The sequence below is a fragment of the Anguilla anguilla genome, chromosome 6, assembly GCF_013347855.1.
Source record: "Anguilla anguilla isolate fAngAng1 chromosome 6, fAngAng1.pri, whole genome shotgun sequence".
Lineage (NCBI taxonomy): Eukaryota > Metazoa > Chordata > Actinopteri > Anguilliformes > Anguillidae > Anguilla > Anguilla anguilla.
The window spans coordinates 1,479,947-1,501,987 of NC_049206.1; the positions used below are offsets into that span (position 1 = coordinate 1,479,947).

General features: G+C 48.8%; 1 protein-coding gene across 2 annotated transcripts; it reads left to right on the plus strand.

The window, feature by feature from the left end:
• The first annotated feature begins 5,862 nt into the window (after positions 1-5,862).
• On the plus strand, positions 5,863-21,406 carry LOC118228869 (polypyrimidine tract-binding protein 1-like). 2 transcript variants are annotated; one of them, XM_035420405.1, is made up of 16 exons: positions 5,863-5,979; positions 7,480-7,533; positions 9,661-9,691; positions 11,142-11,199; positions 11,290-11,462; positions 11,837-11,983; positions 12,338-12,517; positions 13,322-13,432; positions 14,008-14,182; positions 14,560-14,637; positions 14,950-15,107; positions 16,329-16,362; positions 18,839-18,931; positions 19,442-19,658; positions 19,911-19,988; positions 20,307-21,406. In XM_035420405.1, the coding sequence occupies exons 1-16, from the start codon at positions 5,972-5,974 to the stop codon at positions 20,437-20,439; spliced, it is 1,728 nt and encodes a 575-aa protein (XP_035276296.1). In that variant the 5' UTR covers positions 5,863-5,971; the 3' UTR covers positions 20,440-21,406. The 2 variants fall into 2 exon arrangements, with proteins under 2 accessions (XP_035276296.1, XP_035276298.1); XM_035420407.1 differs by having other exon boundaries at positions 9,664-9,691.
• The last annotated feature ends 635 nt before the right edge of the window (positions 21,407-22,041 follow it).

Genomic DNA, 22,041 nt, shown 5'->3' on the forward strand with positions numbered 1-22,041 from the left:
TGGGGCACATATTCTGCCCCCTGCAGGGCTCCAGTGTTACTGCGGCTGATCCTATCAGAAATAAACAATCTGTTTGCAAAGAGCTGTCCTGTTCATGACATGAGGGTCATAATCATGGGGGCGGGGAGGGGGGGGGGGGGGGGGGGGGGGGGGGGGGGCGTTTGACAAAGGTAGGCAGACTGTAATGTTTTGGGCATCTGGGTTTGTAACAGAGTTGGCAGGTTTGATTCCCGGGTGGGACTCTGGAATTGTATCCTGGAACATGGTCCTTAAATTGAACCGCTTCAATAACAGATCCAGCGCTCTAAATGGATAAAATATTTATAAAATGTCTACGCTCTGTAAGTCACTCTGGATAAGGGCGTCTTGCTGATCAAATACATTCTAATGAAAGTAACCTTCCCGCAGGTGGAGGGAGATACTCAACTCTAACGGGAGTCTGTGGAAGTTTTTTTTTTACCCCCAGACAGTACAGCGTAAGGTATTCTGGCGGATTTAACGAGAGGCTCGTAAATTAGCTCGGTGTCCACCTCCTCCAGCTCCGTGAGCAGCCCGTGAGAAAGGCGCAAGGCTCCGTTTGGATTTATGAGCCGGGAATTACAATGCGCCCTGCAGCGTTACCATGCGCGCGAGAGGCGCACGTGAGCTATGCGGTCAGACGGACCGTTAATTAAACCCGGTCTGGAGGCACTGCATTACGGGTTGGTAACCCTGGAGACATGCCTCGGAGAAGGGCTACAAAAACGAGTAATTAATCAAAAAAAAAAAAAAAGAAAAGTTTTAAACAACAAACATTTTAATGCCTGTTTTGTTTTTTGTTTTTTTTATTTGCCAGTTTTAGGACTTAGCATAGTCAGACCGACGTAGGCTAGCCTGTTCTCAAAGTATAGTACATTCATTATACTGGTGTGTATGTGTGTGTGTGCGTGCGTGCGTGCGTGCGTGTGCAGAATCTGGGGGTCATTAAATAGGCCTATTTTCTAGACAGTAGGCTACAGACAGACATTTTTTCCCGATGGTTTAGATTCCGTTTATATTCCGTTTCCAGTGGCTAGGTTCGCAGCAGCTTCTACTCGCAGCAAGAGCAGTTTCCAAGAATTACATTCCCAACAGCACATCGTTCTCCTTCCAAAGGATACCGACCCCATAACTAAGTGGAACAATGCCACCTGTTGGCCAAATTGGTGTATTAAACCTCTGAAGTGACCTATAGCCACATTCAGCTCAACCATATTGTTAAGTCAAATGTGATCTATCATTTGGTCAAGCGAACAGTTAAACGGTTTAAACGGACCTGCGCTCTCCTCAGATAGTGTAGCTGAGCCCACTCTACACAAAGCAAATACAACTTTAAATACTATGTGAGATTATGTACATTCATTTATCACAGCACCATTCCAAAAACACCGTTCTAAAAACAAACAAAACAAAAAATGTATATCTTGCCCAAGACTGACTCCAGAGTGATTTATCATGTTTGAATGTGGTAACTTTCTATTTCAGGGAACAATCCTGCTCATGTTAAAATAGTTTATTCCTGTTACAGGCCGGATGGTGTCATTTACCACTTAAAATCTTCAAAGAATGCATGTCAATCATCTGTACTAAAAACAATGCAGGGCACTATGGTTTTAATATGTTGCCCACTATTTATTTTTTTTACTTTAATAAGTAAATATATGAGTATAATTATAAATGGCAACATTGCTTGACAGTGGTTTTGATTTCCCAGAATCTTCAAGATACTGTATGTTCAATTCAGTTTATTGTGTATAACTCTTTTACAGAGAACTGTCTCAAAGACCCTTTACAGTGAAACCAAAGGAAAATGGCTCAAACCCCCAAAAAGTAAGCGAGGTAAGAACTCCACATTGGGGAGAAAAAACACTCAAATGGTGGTGAGAAAAAACTCCCCAAAGGGAAGAAATCTCAGGAAGAACCCGGCTACAGAGGGGGAGCCCATCCTCTGCTGGCCAGCACAGGGTTATAATGATGATGATGAATGGTAGGGTAAAGGAAGGGTAGAATGGATGGTATCAAATGTAATGGGACATCTATCACAGTAAACTATCAAATGGGTCGAGCAGGTTACCCTCTGTGGTATGTAGTAGGTAGTCCTACAACATACCACAACTGCACGTGTGGAACAGCTGCAGATATGGAGGCCAGACTGCAATATTGAAATAATACTATGATCATTGGTGGAATGCGTTACATTCCTCGTGGGAGAAACCTCAGTGGGAATCCTGTCCTCCGCCCTGCCGCCCGGAAGGTCGGGTGTGGTCACTTGTTGCCATAGTTACGGCTGAACGGTTGCGAAGTTGGTCGAGTCCTGCCGTGCCTTCGCTTGTCCTCCGTCCTCTTAACCTCCCTGCTGTCCACCCTTTCTATGCGGTCCATGTGTCCACCGCACTGACGCACTCATCACGAGCAGAGACTGTAACACATGGATCACAAGCCTTTCGCATAGCCGGTACCACGTGAGCAGCCATCTCAAAAAATAACCCGCGCTCCCACGCTTCGTCCCCTGTATCTCTAATATTTGTTCAGTCGTTTTATGACTTGTCAGATAACATGCTGGTCTGCAAAAGGCGCGGACGTCGTGGACGTGCAGCTTTTCAGCCTGAGTCTGGGGTGATTGTTTAATTCTGAATGGGTGACTCGTCATTAAACAATAGTAGGCCTACAATCATAACGTATGAACGTTTCCAGGCGATGTCACCAAGTAATTTTGTTTCGATGCGAATATTAAAATTAAAACAGGCTTTTGACACTTCTCCAACCAGACACTGAATGTAAGGGCGTCCCACGATGCGAGCTGAATATATCTCACCACACGGTGGTGCCCAAACACATTTCCTGAAGATAGACCACAGTAAGGTAAACCATCGTTATTAAACCCTCTGTGATCCAGGGACCCTATGCACACACAAAGGCATCCAGTCTCCCCAACCCCCACCACCCCCCACCCCCCCCCAAATCAACTATGTCAAATAGTCTACTTCCCAGAACTCTTTTCTCTAACGTGTCCAGGCAGACGAGGTTAAGTAGGCTAAATGAAGGAACAAAATGAGGAAACCAGGAAGAACCATTGGGATGCGGCCATAGTTATAACTGTGATGCCAGAAATGAGCTAAAGAGGGTGGTGGATTCTCACAAGCATAGCCTCCCTGTTGGATTTGCCCTGGGTGAGGGATTTTGTGGACCCGTTTGTGGGATTGCTCTGTAGTGTGACCATTATAAGTAGGCTACCATTACGTTACATTACATTACATTACAGGCATTTGGCAGACGCTCTTATCCAGAGCGACGTACAACAAAGTGTATAACCATAACCAGGAACAAGTATGACGAAAACCCTAGAGAGAAGTACCGGTCCAAGTGCAGGGAAAAACCGCATAGTTCAACTTGGACCCTGATGGTTAAACTGATTAACAATAACAACGAGAATGGCAACAACGCAGTCTATGGAAAAAATACAAGCAGTAGTTAAGACAGTTAATGCACCTAAGTCACCTACGAAACAGCTGCCTAGTTACAACCCTAAGCTTACAGTCATTTACAGGGGGGTAGGGAGGGATGGGGAGAGGTGCAGCCTGAAGAGGTGAGTCTTCAGTCACCATATCGCTTTGTAGCATCCAGCAGCTTTACAGGTAACCAAAAGCACCTTCTTCCCTACCAAACAACTAAATGTGAACATCAACTGCATGCTAAATTGACTCAAGATTAGATGCATTACGAAATATAACTAATTTCAAATAGGTTTTAACCCGTTTTTTTAAAATATTCTCTTACTATTCATCTTATCTTGAATATTTACTCATTGTGTTTGTGGGAGGCTCCAGAAAGTGCCTCGTAATTGTGTATAACCCCCAGTGGCCATTTTTAATGTGTTTCGGTTTAATGTACAGGTGAAATATAGATCTACTGACCACCTGAGCTGGCTGTGTCCACCCCACCCCCACTCCTGTTAGAGAGCGACAGACACACTGTCACCTGACCCCCTGTTTGGACAGCTTGCCGGCAGCCATGGAAACAATAAGCTTCTGTCCTACCTACCAGTGTTCCTTTCAATGATTTATCTCAGCGCAGGTGTGTCACCTGCTCAAGCTCATAAAATCGCTAGTAATAATACCAGTGTTCAGGTAGCCGGGACCTGGACAAAACCCCTCAAACGAAGGCGATACGACACATCTTTGATTTATTAATTAGAGTCTTTGTTTACATTTCATATGTGCAATTCGTTTACATTTCATTAGTGAAATGTCATTCTTTGTTTTCCATCTTTATGCAACTTTAAATTATAAATTAATACAAATAAATGTTACAATACATAATATATAATAAATTGTAAAAATACAATTTATTACAACCTCTCTAAATAAATAATATCACTAAAATAATAGTAATAATAAAGAAAAAAAACATCCCAAAGCTGTTATGTTTGAGAACAGAAGGTTGGCCAATACAGTACATTAGTGGGTGTTTGGCTGATTGAGGGGTTACCCCCCCACCACCCCCCCCCCCACCACCCCTCCCCCCCAACACAATTATTTACTTCCCTGTTTTCTGAAAGGGACATTCCAACTTAGAGAGCAGTTACCTCAGGGTGTGGCAGTGACTAGGTTTCTCTCTCTCATTCGCTCGCTCTGTGTATGTGTGTGTGTGTGTGTGTGTGTGTGTGTGTATGTATGAGAAAAAGGAGTGGAACATAGGTACACACCTTTATCTTATTTCACAAGTGTACAAACTGCCTTTGCATACTCCTGACCTCCTGACCGTAGTGCGCACACGGTGCTACTACAGCTCTTAATGTTGAAACGAGCGACATCACGTTGACTACGATGCTCCACCCAAGTTCAACTGAATCTGACTGCAAATATTTACGTTCCCTCTTGTCAGTTTTTTTTTTTTTTTTAAGTCTGAGGTTCAGGTTGTGACAAGTCAGACATCTTCTGTCGTGCTATGAAACAGTAATCAAACTGCAGTACACTAAATACATGGTTAAAACGGGGTTCCATTTGCAGGTTTGGTGTGGGGACAAAGACTTTAACCTGAGTGACTAAAGAGCATCACAACTGGCGCTGTGTGCTGATGTCGATTTTAGTCATACGAGATCAGCCTGATAGATGTTCAGCATTAGCATTTTGCGATACATCATTGGCATTTAACAAACACTGTTAAACAGTGCAACTCAAACCATTGTTACACCATATCCATATACAGCTGGAAATATAGAGCTGTAAGGTAAAGGTTGCTGTAACGTACAATGACATGTGCCCTAACCTGGGGTCAGACACACAGCATTTGGGTTACATACTCAGTTCCCTAACCATTGCACTGCAGCACTGCCTGAACCATGAAATAAATGCTATAAATAAGTGTGATGTATAAGCCGTGTTTCATAGATTCAGGAGACAGAATGTCTGGGGTGGTGCCAGTAAACTCTTTAAATTACATTTTCTTGAATGTAAAAAATGTGAAACTTAGCTAAAACTAACAAAGGCCGTCTTCATCATCTACAGCATCACAGCAAAAATTGGGTATACAAATGATCCACTGGCATTCTTCTTTAGCACAAATTCATACCTTATTAACAACAGCAGAAAAAGCAGGTATTTCTATCATAAACCTGAGAAAAAATAGTTCCGTAGTGTCACAACCATTACATGTGCGGGAATGCCATGCACTGAAACAATTGGATTATAAAGCCTCCATAACTTGTCATGATTTTCGCAAAATAACCAGGGAACATTCAGCCTAAAAGTTTTTCGCCGCCTTTTTAGAGCGATCGCCAGTCTTGTCCAATCAAATGGTATATTTTCTCCTAGGCACCCGCCTCTTTTCGGTTCTCCTTTCCCGATTGACCTATCAAAGCTCACCATGGCTTTCTCCGCCATTTTGAAGGGTTATAAGAAATCTCCGCGAGGCTGCCGTCCTGCTGCTCTGATCTGTAGTTCTGTATTGTGCAATGGACGGGTAAGTGTTAAGGAAATGGTGTGGTAAAAGTAGTCAAAATATGTTTATTATAATAATAAGTACAACGAGCCAGTAACACGAATGTGTTTACAGCCAACAGTGTTAATAGGGACAGGGAACTGCAGCTGGAACTGTTTTGTAAAGCCATTTGCTAGCTAGTTAGCAATAAACGGTAACCGTAGCTGTTAGCTAGCCCTGGTTGTGTTGGCGTATCAGTCTGTTAACGCTGACTCTGTCCGGAAGAGATTCACTTTTATGTCGCAACTACTTGGATTTATGCTTGTCGTGTTAAAAAATCTGTTTTTATAAAACTTGTTCTTTAACTAGAAAATCTAAATAACGTTAATAAAGCAGCTTTAAATTTAAGGGAATACCAACCACCTGTGGATTTTAAAAGTTGTTTCTTTTTCTTAGCAGGTAACTTTGCTAACTTACCGGCTAGCGTGGAGAGCTAACCAAATTTTGCCTTGTTCTAACGAATAAAACTAAATTTGGGTTAAATTTCATTGCTTTCTGGCTAACCTTTGCTATCGACTTCATCTTGGCGTAGGTACATTAGTTCACCACTTATCAAAAGAACATCAACGTGTCTCCGTTTCCGCATCTTTGAGTGATTTTTTTTTTTTTCTCCCCCAATTTCCGTGAATTATGAAGTCGTTTCGTATGGCGGAACAGGACGGAAATGTGAAAAACACAACGTTCTGCTTGAAAAATTTTTCCCCAGTAAAATGTTTTTTATAGCTACCTACCTAGTTTTATTAAGCCATATTTAAAAGAAGTAGCCGTGGCTATATTTGGTAACCATTTTGTGGAGTTAGGATACACAATGTTTGCTAGCCTGGTTTGTATACATTTAAATGGCAATTGGCCATTTAAGTTAACGTCGGCTCGCTGTTGTCAGGCCAACAACCTGGCGACATTGGTTCAAGTTAACCAAACTTCGCATTCTGTGCACTTGGTGTATCTTAAATCCCACGTTCTCCGTATACTGGTCGGCTTGTTGGTTTATACTTCAGGTAACGTTATCCATGCCGAATTTGATAGCCGGTTTGCTACCTACACCATCAGTTCAGTGGACAGGGTTGTATTACCTTTACCGACCTGTTTGGTTTCGTGGCGACGGTGGTAACGTTATTTCCTACTAGACGGCGTAAGCGACATTCTGTGTGATTTCTGCGACCGAGAGGGGGTGGGGTTGCTCCCAGAAACGTCTTGAAACCCGAACAATTTACCAACGTGCATAAAGTTTTCCCTCAACCGGCGGGAACAACCGCCGCGCAAACGGGATTCATCAAAAGTTACATTCACACTAACGCTGGTGTTCAGTTTCAGAATTAACGCCCAATGTTTCCGTGCGCACGGAAGCAACAATCATCGGGGCTGTTTAGACATGACTACCTTATGTTGGCAGACGCCCAAACGGCATGTCTAGTTGCATTTTTTCGTTCCTCAATTAACCCTCTCTTTATCCCTCTCTCCCCTCCCTCCTTTCTCTCGCAGCCGTTTAGAGACTGAATTGTATCCTCTGGGATCGCGTTACGTCGCTGAAATAGAGTAAGTTTCCTGTTTGTGTTAAACTCTTGCCCCTTTTAGGCCTTTGAATGTGTCTCTTTCCCCTCCCTCTGTCCGTCTCCGTGTTAATCGCGGAAGTGTCGGCAGTCCTGCCGTTACTGGCGTGCCGGGTTCCGTTCATGAACGGGCCAGATTGGGGAAGCTTGTTACGCTGTGATGGATATGACGTGCTGTCTGTTTGGATTAGCGATGTCTGGGGCAGATCCAGCATTCCTGAACATTTAGTCAGGAAATAATACTGGTCTAAAAAAGTGTGTCGGCTGTGGCCTGGCCGACATGATTTAAAGTAACTTTCAGTCTTTGTTTAGCTTTGAGAATGCGTTTACGTTTAGGGACTTGTGACACGTGTGTAAATCATGTGGAAATTTGCCCAACTGTAACTAAGTTCCTAAATTAAAGCGTTTTTTATTTTTGAAGTGCTGCTGAAATAAAGGACAGTGTTTGGGATTCCATTGTGCCAGGGTGAAACAGCCGGTGTAGCAGGCTCAGCAATATGAGATGGATTTCTATAGCAACCACCAAAACCAAGACTTTGTAATCCCTCCCTTAAATAGTCCCCCCCCCCCTGCTTATACATTCCAGTGCTTCTGAAACATTTTTTTGTGTGTTGAGGTGGGGGTGGGGGAGGTGGGGGCTGCTTAACTCACTGGTGTCTGGTGTGAGCTGAGTGTGTGGAACCGGGTTGGGTAGCCCCGGGGCCGGTCTCGCTAATTGCCTGTGAAACAGTCACACAGCCTCCTGGGAAACTAAAGGGCTGGCCCAGCACCTGTGGGCTGGTCTCTCTCTACGAGCACCGGTGGGCTGGTCTCTCTCTACATGGGCTGGAGTTCGGTGGGTCCGTCCCACAGCTGTGGACGAGCGGGAGGGTTTAAGGGCTGTTCCTGGCCCAGTCTCCTGGTCATCGGGACACCGAGTAAAATCAGCCAGTCATTACTGCTGCCTTAACCGTCTGCATTTGGTGTTCAGTCTTTCACCAGTAGATGGTGATGATGATGAGGATTGGTGGCTATGCTTCATTGCAGTGCGTTACAGTGTAGTCCTGGATTATTTTGGGCTTTGTTTTGCATGTGTGCTAGATTGGGGTCTCCTGACTGCACCTGCGATCTCTCTCTCTGTACTCTTCATATTTCCAGATCTTGTCTAGGTGCAGCGGGATTGATTTGGCAGTAATTAATGTCTGGAGGTAGACTGCAGGCTTTTCTCAAAACAAAGAGCAGCACATCCCTTTGACTGCAAATAATCTTTGTCTCAGATGACCTGGGGGGCGGGGCACGGGGGCCGTATGCCTGCTTGTCTCAGAGCGGCGCCCGAGACTTGGGCCCAAACCTGTCGCCCTGAGGAACGTCTCACTTCTCCTGCTGTTGAAGGGAGCTGGATCCTCTGGGGAGACTTTTCGGGGGGTTTCCTCGAAATGCCAAAAAAAGTGACATCATGGGATTATTGTATTGAGCTCTATATCAGGATCCCATTCTTATCCTGGAGTGTAGTGTCTCATGCCCAATTCTGTGGTATTTAAAAAATGTAGGGGCTTATTCTGAGGAAGTGCAGGAGCTGTCGTACGTATAGTGAAAATATTTGTAGAGTTCCCACGGACGCAAGCCAGTGTGGATTTTAAACATCAGGCCATATTCTAAAATGACAAACTGCCCAGTTTATGGGTATGAGAGAAGACCCAGGAACCCATAGCCCAGGTCCTCTTTCTCTCAGGCTGTTTGAGTAGCGTCTGTTTTGGTGGTGTGTGCGCGTGTGTGCGCGTGTGTGCGCGTGTGTGCGTGTGTGGTTTCAGTGAGTTCCACTGACTTGACCGGCCTGCTTTTCAAGTTAGAATTTTTTGATTAACGAACACCACACTGTGTCGGTCGTTAGTGATGTCATTACTGATGTCATTGGTGATGTCAGTCGTTAGTGATGTCGTTAGTAATGTTGGCATGTTGGTTCTTGTTGCTTTTGTCATTGTAGCGGAGAGTGTGGGTCGCGTAGCTGTGTGCTAGGACTGGGTGATAGTGCTAGCTCGGTGATACGCTAACTGAACCCTCAGGAAGTGTGTTGGGCTCTTATTTGGCTAACATCCTGTCTAACATCCTGTTTTTTTTTTTTCCCCCTCCACAGCAGTGTCCACGACATAACAGTTGGTACAAAGGTAGGCCCCGTCTCTCTCTCACTCTCTGGGCTTTTACGATGTTTGCGCTCGGGCTGTGGGGGTGGGGTGGGGAGGTGGGGGGGGGCTGGTGTTGGTGCAGGCCTGTGCTCAGGGTTTCCTCTTCGCTGTGCTGTAAGGGCGCTGAGTTGTGTGCAGTCATGCATACGGAGTCCCTCAGCTCCTGCACTGTCCACGTCAGCCACTTCCTGCTTTCTACTTCCTGTTTGACTCAGTCGCTTATTCAAACATGCACTCCTGAAATGTGCCTTGCTGGTATTTTCTGGATGAAAATTATGCAGATTGTCAGGGAATAGGAAGTTTTGTGTGTTTCTTAGCGTTGTGCTTCTGAGTTTAAGTTCTTGAAGTTACTTGAATCCTTTGTCTTTACTATTATCCTATTTGGTAGTTCAGTGTTGTTAGAGAGGACGGTATTTGACTTGGCTGTTAAAAGGATTACAATTAATATTATTTTAATTAAGTTTCAAGAGAAGTGTCTGTTCTCCTGGTCTCTGGTGCAGGGGGTGTGGGCAGAGCCTGGTGTTGCCGCTCAGGTCAAAGGTCACTTGCGGTTTGTTCCCTGGGTGTTTGAGCGCCTTATCAGGTGAAGGATCTGAGGACCGCGGTGTGGCCTAATTTGGGGGGGGGGGGGGGAGGAGGGCACACACCCGCTCTGTAGAAGGCGTCGTTATCGGTCGTTAATGAGTAACTGTCCTAGCGCCCCGTTCTCCACTTTACTCAGTGACTCATTTACACGTCCATCGCCGAGCATCATGGGAAATGCAGCTGCGGGAGTCAGTCAGTCAGGCTGTGGCAGGGCGGGGCGCTCTGCTAGGTTTTGTGCTGCTTAATGGGTGGAAGTTTAACTCTTGGCAGAAACCAGGTGTGGTTACTGTGCAAGTCACCATAGTGGTTAGATTGAATTGGTGTGTGTGTGCGTGCTTGCGTGGTGCGTGCGTGTGTGATGCGAGTGTGTGTGTGGTGTGTGTATGGTGTGCGTGCGCGTGTGTGTGGTGTGCGTGCGCGCGTGTGTGGCGTGCGTGTGTGTGTGTGGTGCCGTTAGGCATGTGTTGTGTGTGTGATGCGAGCGTGGGTGTGTGTGGTGTGTGTGGTGTGTGGTGTGTGGTGTGTGATGCAGTGGTTGTTTCCGGCCCTTAGGACCTCTCTGCTGTGAACATGGTGGCACATGCACAGCTTCTCCTCTTACTGTCTCCTCCAACATCTCCAGCCTCTCCCTCCCGCGGGCGTGTGTGTGTGTGTGGTGCGCACGTGAGTGTGTGTGTGTGGTGCGCGCACTCGCGCGTGTGTTTATACCCGTGTGTGTCTAATGGAGCCAGTCCTGCCCCTGACCTGCGCTTGTGTGTGTGTGTGTGTGTGTGTGTGTGTGTGTGTGTGTGTGTGTGTCTAATGGAGCCGGTCCTGCCCCTGACCTGCGCTTGTGTTTCTCTCTCAGAGGGGGTCTGACGAGCTCTTCACCTCCTGCCTGTCCAACGGATCCTATATCATGAGCGGTGAGTTTGCCTCTCAAAATCACTTACTGTTTTTCCTGAAACATGCAGTTCTGTGATCTCTCGCTCCCCCTCTCTCTCTCTCTCTCTCAGCGAATGGCAACGACAGTAAGAAGTTCAAAGGTGACATCAGAAGCCCCAGCATTCCGTCACGCGTGGTGCACGTGCGCAAGCTGCCCAATGACATCAACGAGGCCGAGGTCATCTCCCTGGGCCTTCCGTTCGGAAAGGTCACCAACCTGCTCATGCTCAAGGGGAAGAACCAGGTACCTGTCGGCACTACAACTCCCACAATGCACTGGACCAAGCCCTTCATGTGAATGACCCACATTTTCAGGCAGACTAGATGTCTTTGGGTTGTTGGGGAGTTAACAGGAAATTTCTGAGTGAATTGAATTTATTTAATAATCATCAGAAATACACAAGAGGGAGTTAAACCAGAAGCATCAAGTTCCTTAACTCAAGGATAACAAAGTTAAAGAGCTTATTTCCATTGTGGTTTATTGGAAGTTCAAAAGTTATTGTTCATTGTTTTGAGCTGCTTCACGTTGAGTGGGAGTCTAGCAGTAGTCAGGATGGTTTCAGCTCGCGCTGCTTTGCCGCCCTGCTGGCTGTGCTGAGGAACTGCGCTTTTCCTCAGGCCTTCCTGGAGATGAGCACGGAGGAGACGGCTCAGACCATGGTCACCTACTACTCCTCTGTCCCGCCCGTCATCCGCAACCACCCCATATTCATGCAGTACTCCAATCACAAGGAGCTGAAGACCGACAACTCGCCCAATCAGGTGGTGAGTTTGCAGCAGCGTCGGGAGGGGGGCGGGGGGGATGCGCTCGAGTTGGGGTCTTTGGTTAATAGGCGGGGCACAGGCGGCAGGAGAGGACTCTGACACACAATGCATTGTGGGTAGGGATCATGCCCTACAGTCTGGAGGTTGCAGGTGTGATCCCCTGTAGGGGGGGTGTGTGTGTGTGTGTGTGTGTGTATGCGTGCGTGCGTGCGTGCGTACGTGTGTGATGTATGTGGTGTGTGTGCTAAGTGAGAAGCTCTCTAAAGGGGAATCACAGCACAGCCCTCCCTGACGTGTGCAGTCGCTGTGTGTGGTACCATGACGGACACTCAGCTCTGATCTGTCTCCCCCCAGAGGGCTCAGGCGGCACTGCAGGCGGTGAACGCGGTGCAGACGGGGGGCATGTCCGTGGGGGGCATGCCCGGAGTGGGCGTGGCCGGCATGGAGGCGTCGGGGATGGGCGGCCAGAGTCCTGTCCTACGCGTCATCGTGGAGAACCTCTTCTACCCCGTCACGCTGGACGTCCTGCACCAGGTACGCCCCCTCCGAATCGGAGCCCCTGACCAGCACAGCCTAGCTAAGCCAAGAGCAGAGCCTCATTTCAGCTGGGCTAAGCCAAGAGCAGAGCCTCATTTCAGCTGGGCTAAGCCAAGAGCAGAGCCTCATTTCAGCTGGGCTAAGCCAAGAGCAGAGCCTCATTTCAGCTGGGCTAAGCCAATTGGAGAGCCTCATTTCAGCCGGGCTAAGCCAAGAGGAGAGCCTCATTTCAGCTGGGCTAAGCCAAGAGCAGAGCCTCATTTCAGCTGGGCTAAGCCAATTGGAGAGCCTCATTTCAGCTGGGCTAAGCCAAGAGGAGAGCCTCATTTCAGCTGGGCTAAGCCAAGAGCAGAGCCTCATTTCAGCTGGGCTAAGCCAAGAGCAGAGCCTCATTTCAGCTGGGCTAAGCCAATAGGAGAGCCTCATTTCAGCTGGGCTAAGCCAAGAGCAGAGCCTCATTTCAGCTGGGCTAAGCCAATTGGAGAGCCTCATTTCAGCCGGGCTAAGCCAAGAGGAGAGCCTCATTTCAGCTGGGCTAAGCCAAGAGCAGAGCCTCATTTCAGCTGGGCTAAGCCAATTGGAGAGCCTCATTTCAGCTGGGCTAAGCCAAGAGGAGAGCCTCATTTCAGCTGGGCTAAGCCAAGAGCAGAGCCTCATTTCAGCTGGGCTAAGCCAAGAGCAGAGCCTCATTTCAGCTGGGCTAAGCCAATAGGAGAGCCTCATTTCAGCTGGGCTAAGCCAATAGGAAATATTTCGTTCATGTTTTTTCTTGTTCATAATGTGTTTTCGCCCTTTTCCCAGATCTTTTCCAAGTTCGGCACCGTGTTGAAGATCATTACCTTCACCAAAAATAACCAGTTCCAAGCGCTGCTCCAGTACGCCGACTCCCTGACCGCGCAGCACTCCAAACTGGTGGGTTGTGATTGGATGGAGGGAAAATCAGGGATGTCTGTGATTTGATGACTGATGTCAATGTGCCCTGAGTAATGTAAATTTGTTTGTGTCTGTGCCCAGAGGTTACTGAGTAGTTTTGAGTCACTGACCTGGGGAAAGATCCACCTTTATTTTTTTGTGGGGTGTGGATACAAAAAGGTGTTGGTCAGCTGACCCTCATAACTGCTGCGATTGGTTCCCCCAGTTGGGCGGTGTATATGCTAAGCGGTGCAGGTCAGCTGGCCATCCTTAATGGCTCTGATTGGTCCCCCCAGTTGGGGGGTGTATATGCTAAGCAGTGCAGGTCAGCTGACCATCCTTAATGGCTCTGATTGGTCCCCCCAGTTGGGCGGTGTATATGCTAAGCGGTGCAGGTCAGCTGGCCATCCTTAATGGCTCTGATTGGTCCCCCCAGTTGGGGGGTGTATATGCTAAGCAGTGCAGGTCAGCTGACCATCCTTAATGGCTCTTATTGGTCCCCCAAGGTGGGGGGTGTTTATGCTAAGCAGTGCAGGTCAGCTGACCCTCCTTAACGGCTCTGATTGGTCCCCCAGTCTCTGGACGGGCAGAACATCTACAACGCCTGCTGCACGCTGCGCATCAGCTTCTCCAAGCTCACCAGCCTCAACGTCAAGTACAACAACGACAAGAGCCGGGACTACACCCGGCCCGACCTGCCCACGGGGGACAGCCAGCCCCCCCTCGAGCACCAGGCCATGGCCGCCTTCGGTGAGGCTTCACCCCGCCCCAGCACCAATCACAGCCTCCGCCCTGAAACCCAGTCCTGGTCCCTATAGCCTGCCTGGTGTCTGTCATTTTCTTCTGTTCGGTGTGCCCCCTCCCTGTGCCCCGTCCCTGTGCTCTGTGCCTCCTGTGCCCCGTCCCTGTGCTCTGTGCCCCCTGTGCTCTGTGCCTCCTGTGCCCCGTCCCTGTGCTCTGTGCCTCCTGTGCCCCCTCCCTGTGCTCTGTGCCCCCTGTGCCCCCTCCCTGTGCTCTGTGCCTCCTGTGCCCCCTCCCTGTGCTCTGTGCCCCCTGTGCCCCGTCCCTGTGCTCTGTGCCTCCTGTGCTCTGTGCCTCCTCACTGTTAGCTGTGCCGTCTCTTGCAGGTGCCCCTGGGATAATCTCTGCCTCTCCATACGGAGGTGCCCATGGCTTCCCGCCAGCATTCGCCATTCAGCAGGCAGGTCAGTGACGCGCCTGTCGCTGTGCGTGTGGGGGTTTAGCGAAAGTCTCTGTGTGGGGGAAGCTCTCGGGGGGTAAGCTAAGTGGAGATCTTCATTTCAGTCGGGCTAAGCTAAGGCTAGGTGCTCATTTCAGTCGGGCTAAGCTAAGGCTAGGTGCTCATTTCAGTCGGGCTAAGCTAAGGCTAGGTGCTCATTTCAGTTGGGCTAAGCTAATGCTAGGTCCCCATTTCAGTCGGGCTAAGCTAATGCTAGGTCCCCATTTCAGTCGGGCTAAGCTAATGCGCGGTTCTCATTTGTGTGCGTTTGCCTCAGGCCTGACGATGCCGGGAGTCCCGGGGGCGCTGGCGTCTCTGGGCATGCCCAGTGCCGCCGCCGCCGCGCATGCTGCTGCCAGCCGGCTGGGCCTGTCGGGCCTGTCTGGCCTGAGCGCCGCTCACTGCGTCCTGCTGGTCAGCAACCTGAACCCTGAGGTCAGCGCTCCTCTCTCACACACTCTGTCTGTCTGTCTCTCTCTCTCTCTGTCTGTCTCTCACACACACCGTCTGTCTCTCTCTCTCTCTCTCTCTGTCTGTCTCTCTCTCTCACACACTCACACTCTCTCTCTCACACTCTCTGTCTCTCTCTCTGTCTATCGCTCTCACACACTCTCTCACTCTCACACTCTCACACACACTCTGTCTCTCTCTGTCTCTATCTCATACACTCTGTCTCTCTCTCTCTCTCTCTCTCTCACTGTCACTCTCTGGGCTGGGGGGTTTCAGACTGTAGTACTGTATTGCAGTTTTGGCTCTGGGCCTTTAAGTTGCATTGGCTGCAGTTTTCCAGAGCAGCACTTTAGCCTGTGCTGTACCTGTGTCTGTACTGTGGCCTAGGAGCCATTGCACAATCTCCGGACTCTAACTCCTGTTCCCAGGACTGTTTAATTTAAATCTGTTTCCAGGGGTGGAGCTGGCCACGCCCAGGCCCTGGCTGGTCCAATCAGCCGGTCCTGTGGACGCTGGCTCCATCCCCCTGGGCCAGATTGACATGCCTTCTCGGTGTGAATGTAAATGCTGTCTGTGTCTTTCGTGATATTTCTTCTCCTTTCTTGTGTTCCTGTAGGTTTTGGGGAGTGTGGGGCGGGGAATCATTGCCATTTATAATTTATTAAACCATTTTTACTAGCATTTTACTCTGCAGAGTGGAGCATCTCATTCCTTTTGTGTGTACTGACCTTGTTTTTGTTTTCTTTTACCTTTTTTTTTCCTTGTTTCTCTCCCTCCCTCCCTCCCCCCATTTTTCCCTCTTCCCTCCCCACTTTTTTTGTTTTAATACCTTCACCTGGATCTTACTCTGCCAACTGACTGCACGCCCCCTCCCCTTTCCCTTCCCCCAAAAAATAAAATAAAATCTAATTCTGCTTCCTGTGTTCAAATGGATAATATTGAACGCGCCTACGAAAATGGGGTGGGGCGGGGAATGAATTTTTGGAAACCAAAACTAAATACCCCACTCCCACCACCACACCCCCCTCCTCCTCCTCCCCTTCCTCCCCCCTCCCTCTCCCAAATGTCACCCATCTCCATGGTCCAACCACCCGGTTTTCTGGCCCATTTCCTGTGGATCTGCTTGGCTGTGGACATGTTGGACCTCCACTGTCCCATCTTTCCCTGTCTCTTCCCCCCTCGCTGCCTTCCTCTGCTGTCTTAAAGAGTGTAACGCCCAATTGCCTCTTTACTCTCTTCGGTATGTTCTCATTGGCTTCCTTATTATTTATCATTATTGCTGCTATTATCCTTATTGTCATTATTATTGTTTTAGCTTTAGCATTATTGCCCTGGTTTTGGTTGTTCTTGTGTTAATTTACGTGTGTGTGTATATATAATTTATATTTTTTTAGTGGAGAGTTGGAGTGCCTTGTTTTTAGGTGTGTCTGTTTTGCGTGTTTTGAAAATTTTGGTTTTTACTATAAAAAAAAATAAAAGGCTACAGCATTTTCCTGGCTTTAGGAACATTGAGGAGAAGCTGCTCCTAGTTCGGCTTTTGAGGCCTTGTGATGGTCTGGCCCAGAGCGGGACGATATCCCGCAACAATAATCATCAGTAACGATCATCTCCACCAGGTGGCACATCACCTTTCTTTTTGCTTTTTCTCTAATTTTCTCCTGATGCGATAGCAAAAATGGAAACTTCAGAGGCCTTGTGAAATGCTTCCGGGGAGAGATGTCGCCTATTGGATTGGAAGACAGCCAATCAGCAGCAAGGCCTCACTACTTCCAAGCACCCACGCTGTGTGTTTGGTGTCATCACAAGCAAGCTGCAAGGCCTTGCTGCTGATTGGCTGTCTTAAGCACCCAGTAGGTGACATTTCTCCCTGAGAAGCATCTTGCATGTCCTCTGCAGTGTGGATTCTTACTACTGCGTTGGTGACGATTAAAGGAAAAGAAAAGAGATCGTTACTGCATTTGATTATTGTTGTACATTGCCCCAGTCCTAATTGGGCCTGTGTCCCCTTTGATCGCTTATGTTTTCAATTAAGCTTTTTAGCATTGCTCTTTAAAAAAAAAAAAAGAAAAAAAAAAAAAGGGTATTCTGAAAGCTTTTCTAATGCCTGGAAATGCTGTATCTTCCTCATAGACTCTGTTCCTCCACGCACTCCTCAGATTCTGCATGTGTGATTTGTTTTGCATGTCTGTTTTCTCCCCTGTAACATAGTGGGCTTGTGTTCAGCCATTTCGCGAGTAAAGTACACTTTACTTTTTTTGCTCAGTCTGCCGTTTTAAATTGAACTCTTTCCTTGAGTTAAGCTGTCGCCTGGTGGCCGTGACTAGTCCCGCCCCCTGCCCCACCCCCCCACCTCCTGGTGTCCTTAAGCCCCGCCCACTCCCCCTCTCCCAGGTTCCCCCTCTCAGCCCCTCTGGCTGTTATTTCTGTAATCCAGATTAAACCGCTCAGAGAAGTTGGGTTCTGGTGCTGAGCTCATTTTTGTCCGGCCGCGCAGAGCTGTTGTGGTGTTCTGCGGTTTTGGAGCCCCTGAGATTCCGGTCGTAAGTCGGAGTTACGCTGGCGAGCGATCGTTTGTGGGTTTGCAGCGTGGAGCGCGCTGCTGCAGTCGGTGTGCAGTTTGTGCAGCTTTTGAGCTAACCTGGTTAGCCACGGAGCTCATTGGGGAGACTGAAGATTTAACGCTAGCTTTGCTAGCGGCCCATTTGGAGTAGCGCCCGTCTTAAGACTCCGATCTCTCTGCTCTCCAGAGTTGTGCTAGAAAGCCTAGCTGTTTTTTTTCCCCCACTATGTTTGAAAGCAAAAAGACACTGTGGTGCCACGGCTGTATGGGGCAGCTTTTTGGGTCTAAAAAAAACACTAAATTGGGCTTTAATATCGTGTGTAATTCAAATGCCCGTCTGATCGTAGACACTTCAGATACAGCTCCACTTTCTGCTGTGCTTTCATTAGCAGGACTAAAGGCTTAATGTTGACATTTTTAAATGTTGCCAAAAAGGTTTCCATCGTACCGCAGAACTCCGGGTTGGGTTGAGTTGTCCATTGTAATGTAATGTTGGATGCTGGGAGACGAAGTCCATGGCTGCAGGTTGTGGTAGGGCTGTTTACACTAGCTCGGGAAATTACCCATCAGCACCCCCTCACCCCCAAAGTATGGTTGGCTTAGGCCTCTGCTCTTCGGTTATGAGTGCACTGCTGCGCATGGCCCTGTCCAGCCTTCTGGGTCTGATCTGTAGTGTTGTCTGTAGGGCCCCTGTGTCTGTTGGGCCCCTGTGTCTGTTGGGCCCCTGTGTCTGTTGGGCCCCTGTGTCTGTGGGGCCCCTGTGTCTGTTGGGCCCCTGTGTCTGTTGGGCCCCTGTGTCTGTTGGGCCCCTGTGCCTGTTGGGCCCCTGTGCCTGTTGGGCCCTTGTGCCTGTAGGGCCCCTGTGTCTGTTGGGCCCCTGTGTCTGTGGGGCCCCTGTGTCTGTGGGGCCCCTGTGTCTGTTGGGCCCCTGTGTCTGTGGGGCCCCTGTGTCTGTTGGGCCCCTGTGTCTGTAGAGCCCTTGTGTCTGTTGGGCCCCTGTGCCTGTCGGTCCTCTGTGTCTGAGGAGCCCCTGTGTCTGTTGGGCCCCTGTGTCTGTGTTTGAAGGGTTTCTGTGTCTGAAATGTATTGCAGGCAGGGAGTGTAAACTGTGGGCCCAGGCTTGGTCTGTCTCACGGTTCTGTGCTGCCCCCTACAGGTGTGTACGGCGATGTCATGAGGGTCAAGATCCTGTTTAACAAGAAGGACAACGCGCTGGTACAGATGGCCGACGGGACCCAGGCTCAGCTCGGTACCGCCCCTTTCCTGTTTGGCCACACCCCTTTCCTCTTCAGCCATGTTCTTGTCACCATTGGCTGTATTGTTGAGACGGGTGAATTCAGTAGCCAAAGTGCTTTGGTTGCTTGCGTGTTCAGTAAAGTTGCTAGTGTGGCCGTGTTGAGTGGCTGTGTTCAGTAAAGTTGCTAGTGTGGCCGTGTTGAGTAACTGTTCAGTAAAGTTGCTAGTGCGGCCGTGTTGAGTAACTGTGTTCAGTAAAGTTGCTAGTGTGGCCGTGTTGAGTAACTGTTCAGTAAAGTTGCTAGTGCGGCCGTGTTGAGTAACTGTGTTCAGTAAAGTTGCTAGTGCGGCCGTGTTGAGTAACTGTGTTCAGTAAAGTTGCTAGTACGGCCGTGTTGAGTGGCTGTGTGCAGTAAAGTTGCTAGTGTGGCCGTGTTGAGTAACTGTTCAGTAAAGTTGGTAGTGCGGCCGTGTTGAGTGGCTGTTGAGGGAAAGTGCTAACGCGGCGGCTCTGTTTCCGTAGCGATGAGCCACCTGAACGGGCAGAAGCTGCACGGGAAGGCGATCCGCGTGACCCTGTCCAAGCACACCACGGTGCAGCTGCCCCGGGAGGGCCACGAGGACCAGGGCCTCACCAAGGACTACAGCAGCTCCCCCCTGCACCGCTTCAAAAAGCCCGGCTCCAAGAACTACCAGAACATCTTCCCCCCGTCCGCCACCCTGCACCTGTCCAACATCCCGTACGTCTGCCCGGCACCCCCTCCTGCCGGCCTCGGCCTCTGCACCTTCATTCTGAGCACGGAAACAAGTCCACGTGCTTTCCTAAACTCCGATGAGCAATGAAACATGGCTGAGCAGCGTGATCTGAAGCCCTGCTGCTTCTGTTTTGCTCCTCATTTTTAGCCTCAGTTCACAAGCAGTGTTTGTGTGACTTCTGTATGGTGCTGGTCCCTTATTCTCCCCCTGCTAACGTTTGTTTGTCGTTCTCTCAGGCCGTCCGTGGTGGAAGACGACCTGAAGTCTCTGTTCGCCAGCTCTGGTGCCTTGGTCAAGGCCTTCAAGTTTTTCCAGTGAGTTCCGTGCACGTGACTCTGCCGACAGACTCGTCTCACACACAAGCACTTAGATTTTTTTTACAATATATTCGAATGTTCTGTTTCTGAACACATTTACCCAGATACTTTATTTGTTTGGTTTTTTTGGTAAAGTATTTCCAAAAAAAAGTATTTTGCTTAAAGTGTGACTCAAAAATGGAGTTTTGTGCACGGTGGTGTTGGTGTTCATTCTGAACGTTGGTTGTGTTGGTGTTCATTCTGAACGTTGGGTGTGTTGGTGTTCATTCTGAACGTTGGTTGTGTTGGAGTTCATTCTGAAAGGTCCTGTTTCAGGAAAGACCGTAAGATGGCGCTGATCCAGATGAGCTCGGTGGAAGAGGCCATCGAGTCGCTGATCGAATTCCACAACCACGACCTGGGAGAGAACCACCACCTGCGCGTGTCTTTCTCCAAGTCCACCATCTGAGGGGGCGGAGCCCTGGAGGCACCGCCCACAACGGACTCATGGACCCGCTCGCTCGGATCATTCCTCTATATAAACACACACACGTATACGCACACGCATGTACACACCACTTCACCCAACGCCTGCACCACTGGGACGACGTATGCCAGGACTGCACACACACACACACACACACGTGTGTGTGTATACACGCCACCTCCATTTAAAGCCTTTATTATACTGGCCTTCATGCTTCGACTCTGCACCCCGGGGGTGAGGGGACTCCTGGAGAACCAACTGCTGCTCCGCACCCTCCACCTTCCACCCTCTGCCCTCCACCCTCCACCCGCTCAGTAGGCGTCCCACCCCCTCCCCCCACCCCCTCCTGCTCAGTGAGGGTATATACTTTCCTCTCTATTGCACTCTCCCTTTCTCTCTGTCTCTCTCACACACACACACTCACACTCTCTCTCTCTGTGCCTTGAAAGCAGTCCCATGCAGGTTCCTCTCCCTCTGTGGGTTCACACCACTCTGTGTCCAGGCCGGTGTGTCCAGGTGTAGGCAGTGTGTTACACATCTTTGCTCATCTCTCCACTCTTAGACCTTTTCACTGTCACCCTTTGCCTTTTTAAACTTATAAAGACATTTCTGCTTTGAAATTCTTCTCTTTGACAAGATGTCAAAATGTAAACCCAGCCTGATATACATTTTGTTGACTGTTTACAGCTGTTCTTGATTCCATATTTGGTTTTGTTGTAGGTGGAGATTTGGTGTAGAAATCATGGTTTTGTGGTTTTTATACATGTCCGTAGGTGTCTTAATCTGATGGTTTTTTCCGTTTTGTCGCATTAAGGCATCTACATATCTAGGGTGAGCTTGTAGCCCCACCAAAACAGAACCAAAGTTCAGTTCTCAGAGGTGTTGATGGGATATGTAGTCCAGAGCTTGTATAGAGGAATAACCCCATAACTATGGACTCCACCTCCCAGCAACAGCTTGTTGTTGGTCAGAGCTGTTCAGATACCCCATTTTGTGTAAAAAAAAAAAAAAAAAAAAAAAACATTTTTTTAATTCCTTTTTTTTAAATGAGACCACATCAGTCTTAAACCTGTATATCTTATTTACTGTTTGTGTCTATATAGATCAGCATTTCCATTCCATTTTATAATTTTTAAATTTATGCAATGATTGTGTTTTGTGCAAATTGAATATTGTGCATCTGTCATTTCCAGTATACTGTAGTTGGGCTGTGGGGGGTCACTGGGCTTTCTGCCGTGCCTTGGTCATGTCTTAAACTCCTCCCACTTTATTAGTCTTAATTCCACTCCTCCTGCTCAGAGGTCCTGCCCCCTCACAGCCAAGGAGTCCTCTGATTGGCTGAGGGCCTGGGGGGTAATGGGGACCTGGGGGGGGGGGGGGTGGGTAGTGGAACCTGGGGGGTAACAGGACCTGGGGGGGGTAACGGGACCTGGGAGGGTAACGGGACCTGGGGTGGGGGGGGGGAGGTAGCGGGGACCTGGGGGGTAACAGGACCTGGGGGGGTAACGGGGACCTGGGAGGGTAACGGGACCTGGGGTGGGGGGGGGGGGGGGGTGCGGGCACCTGGGGGTATAACAGGACCTG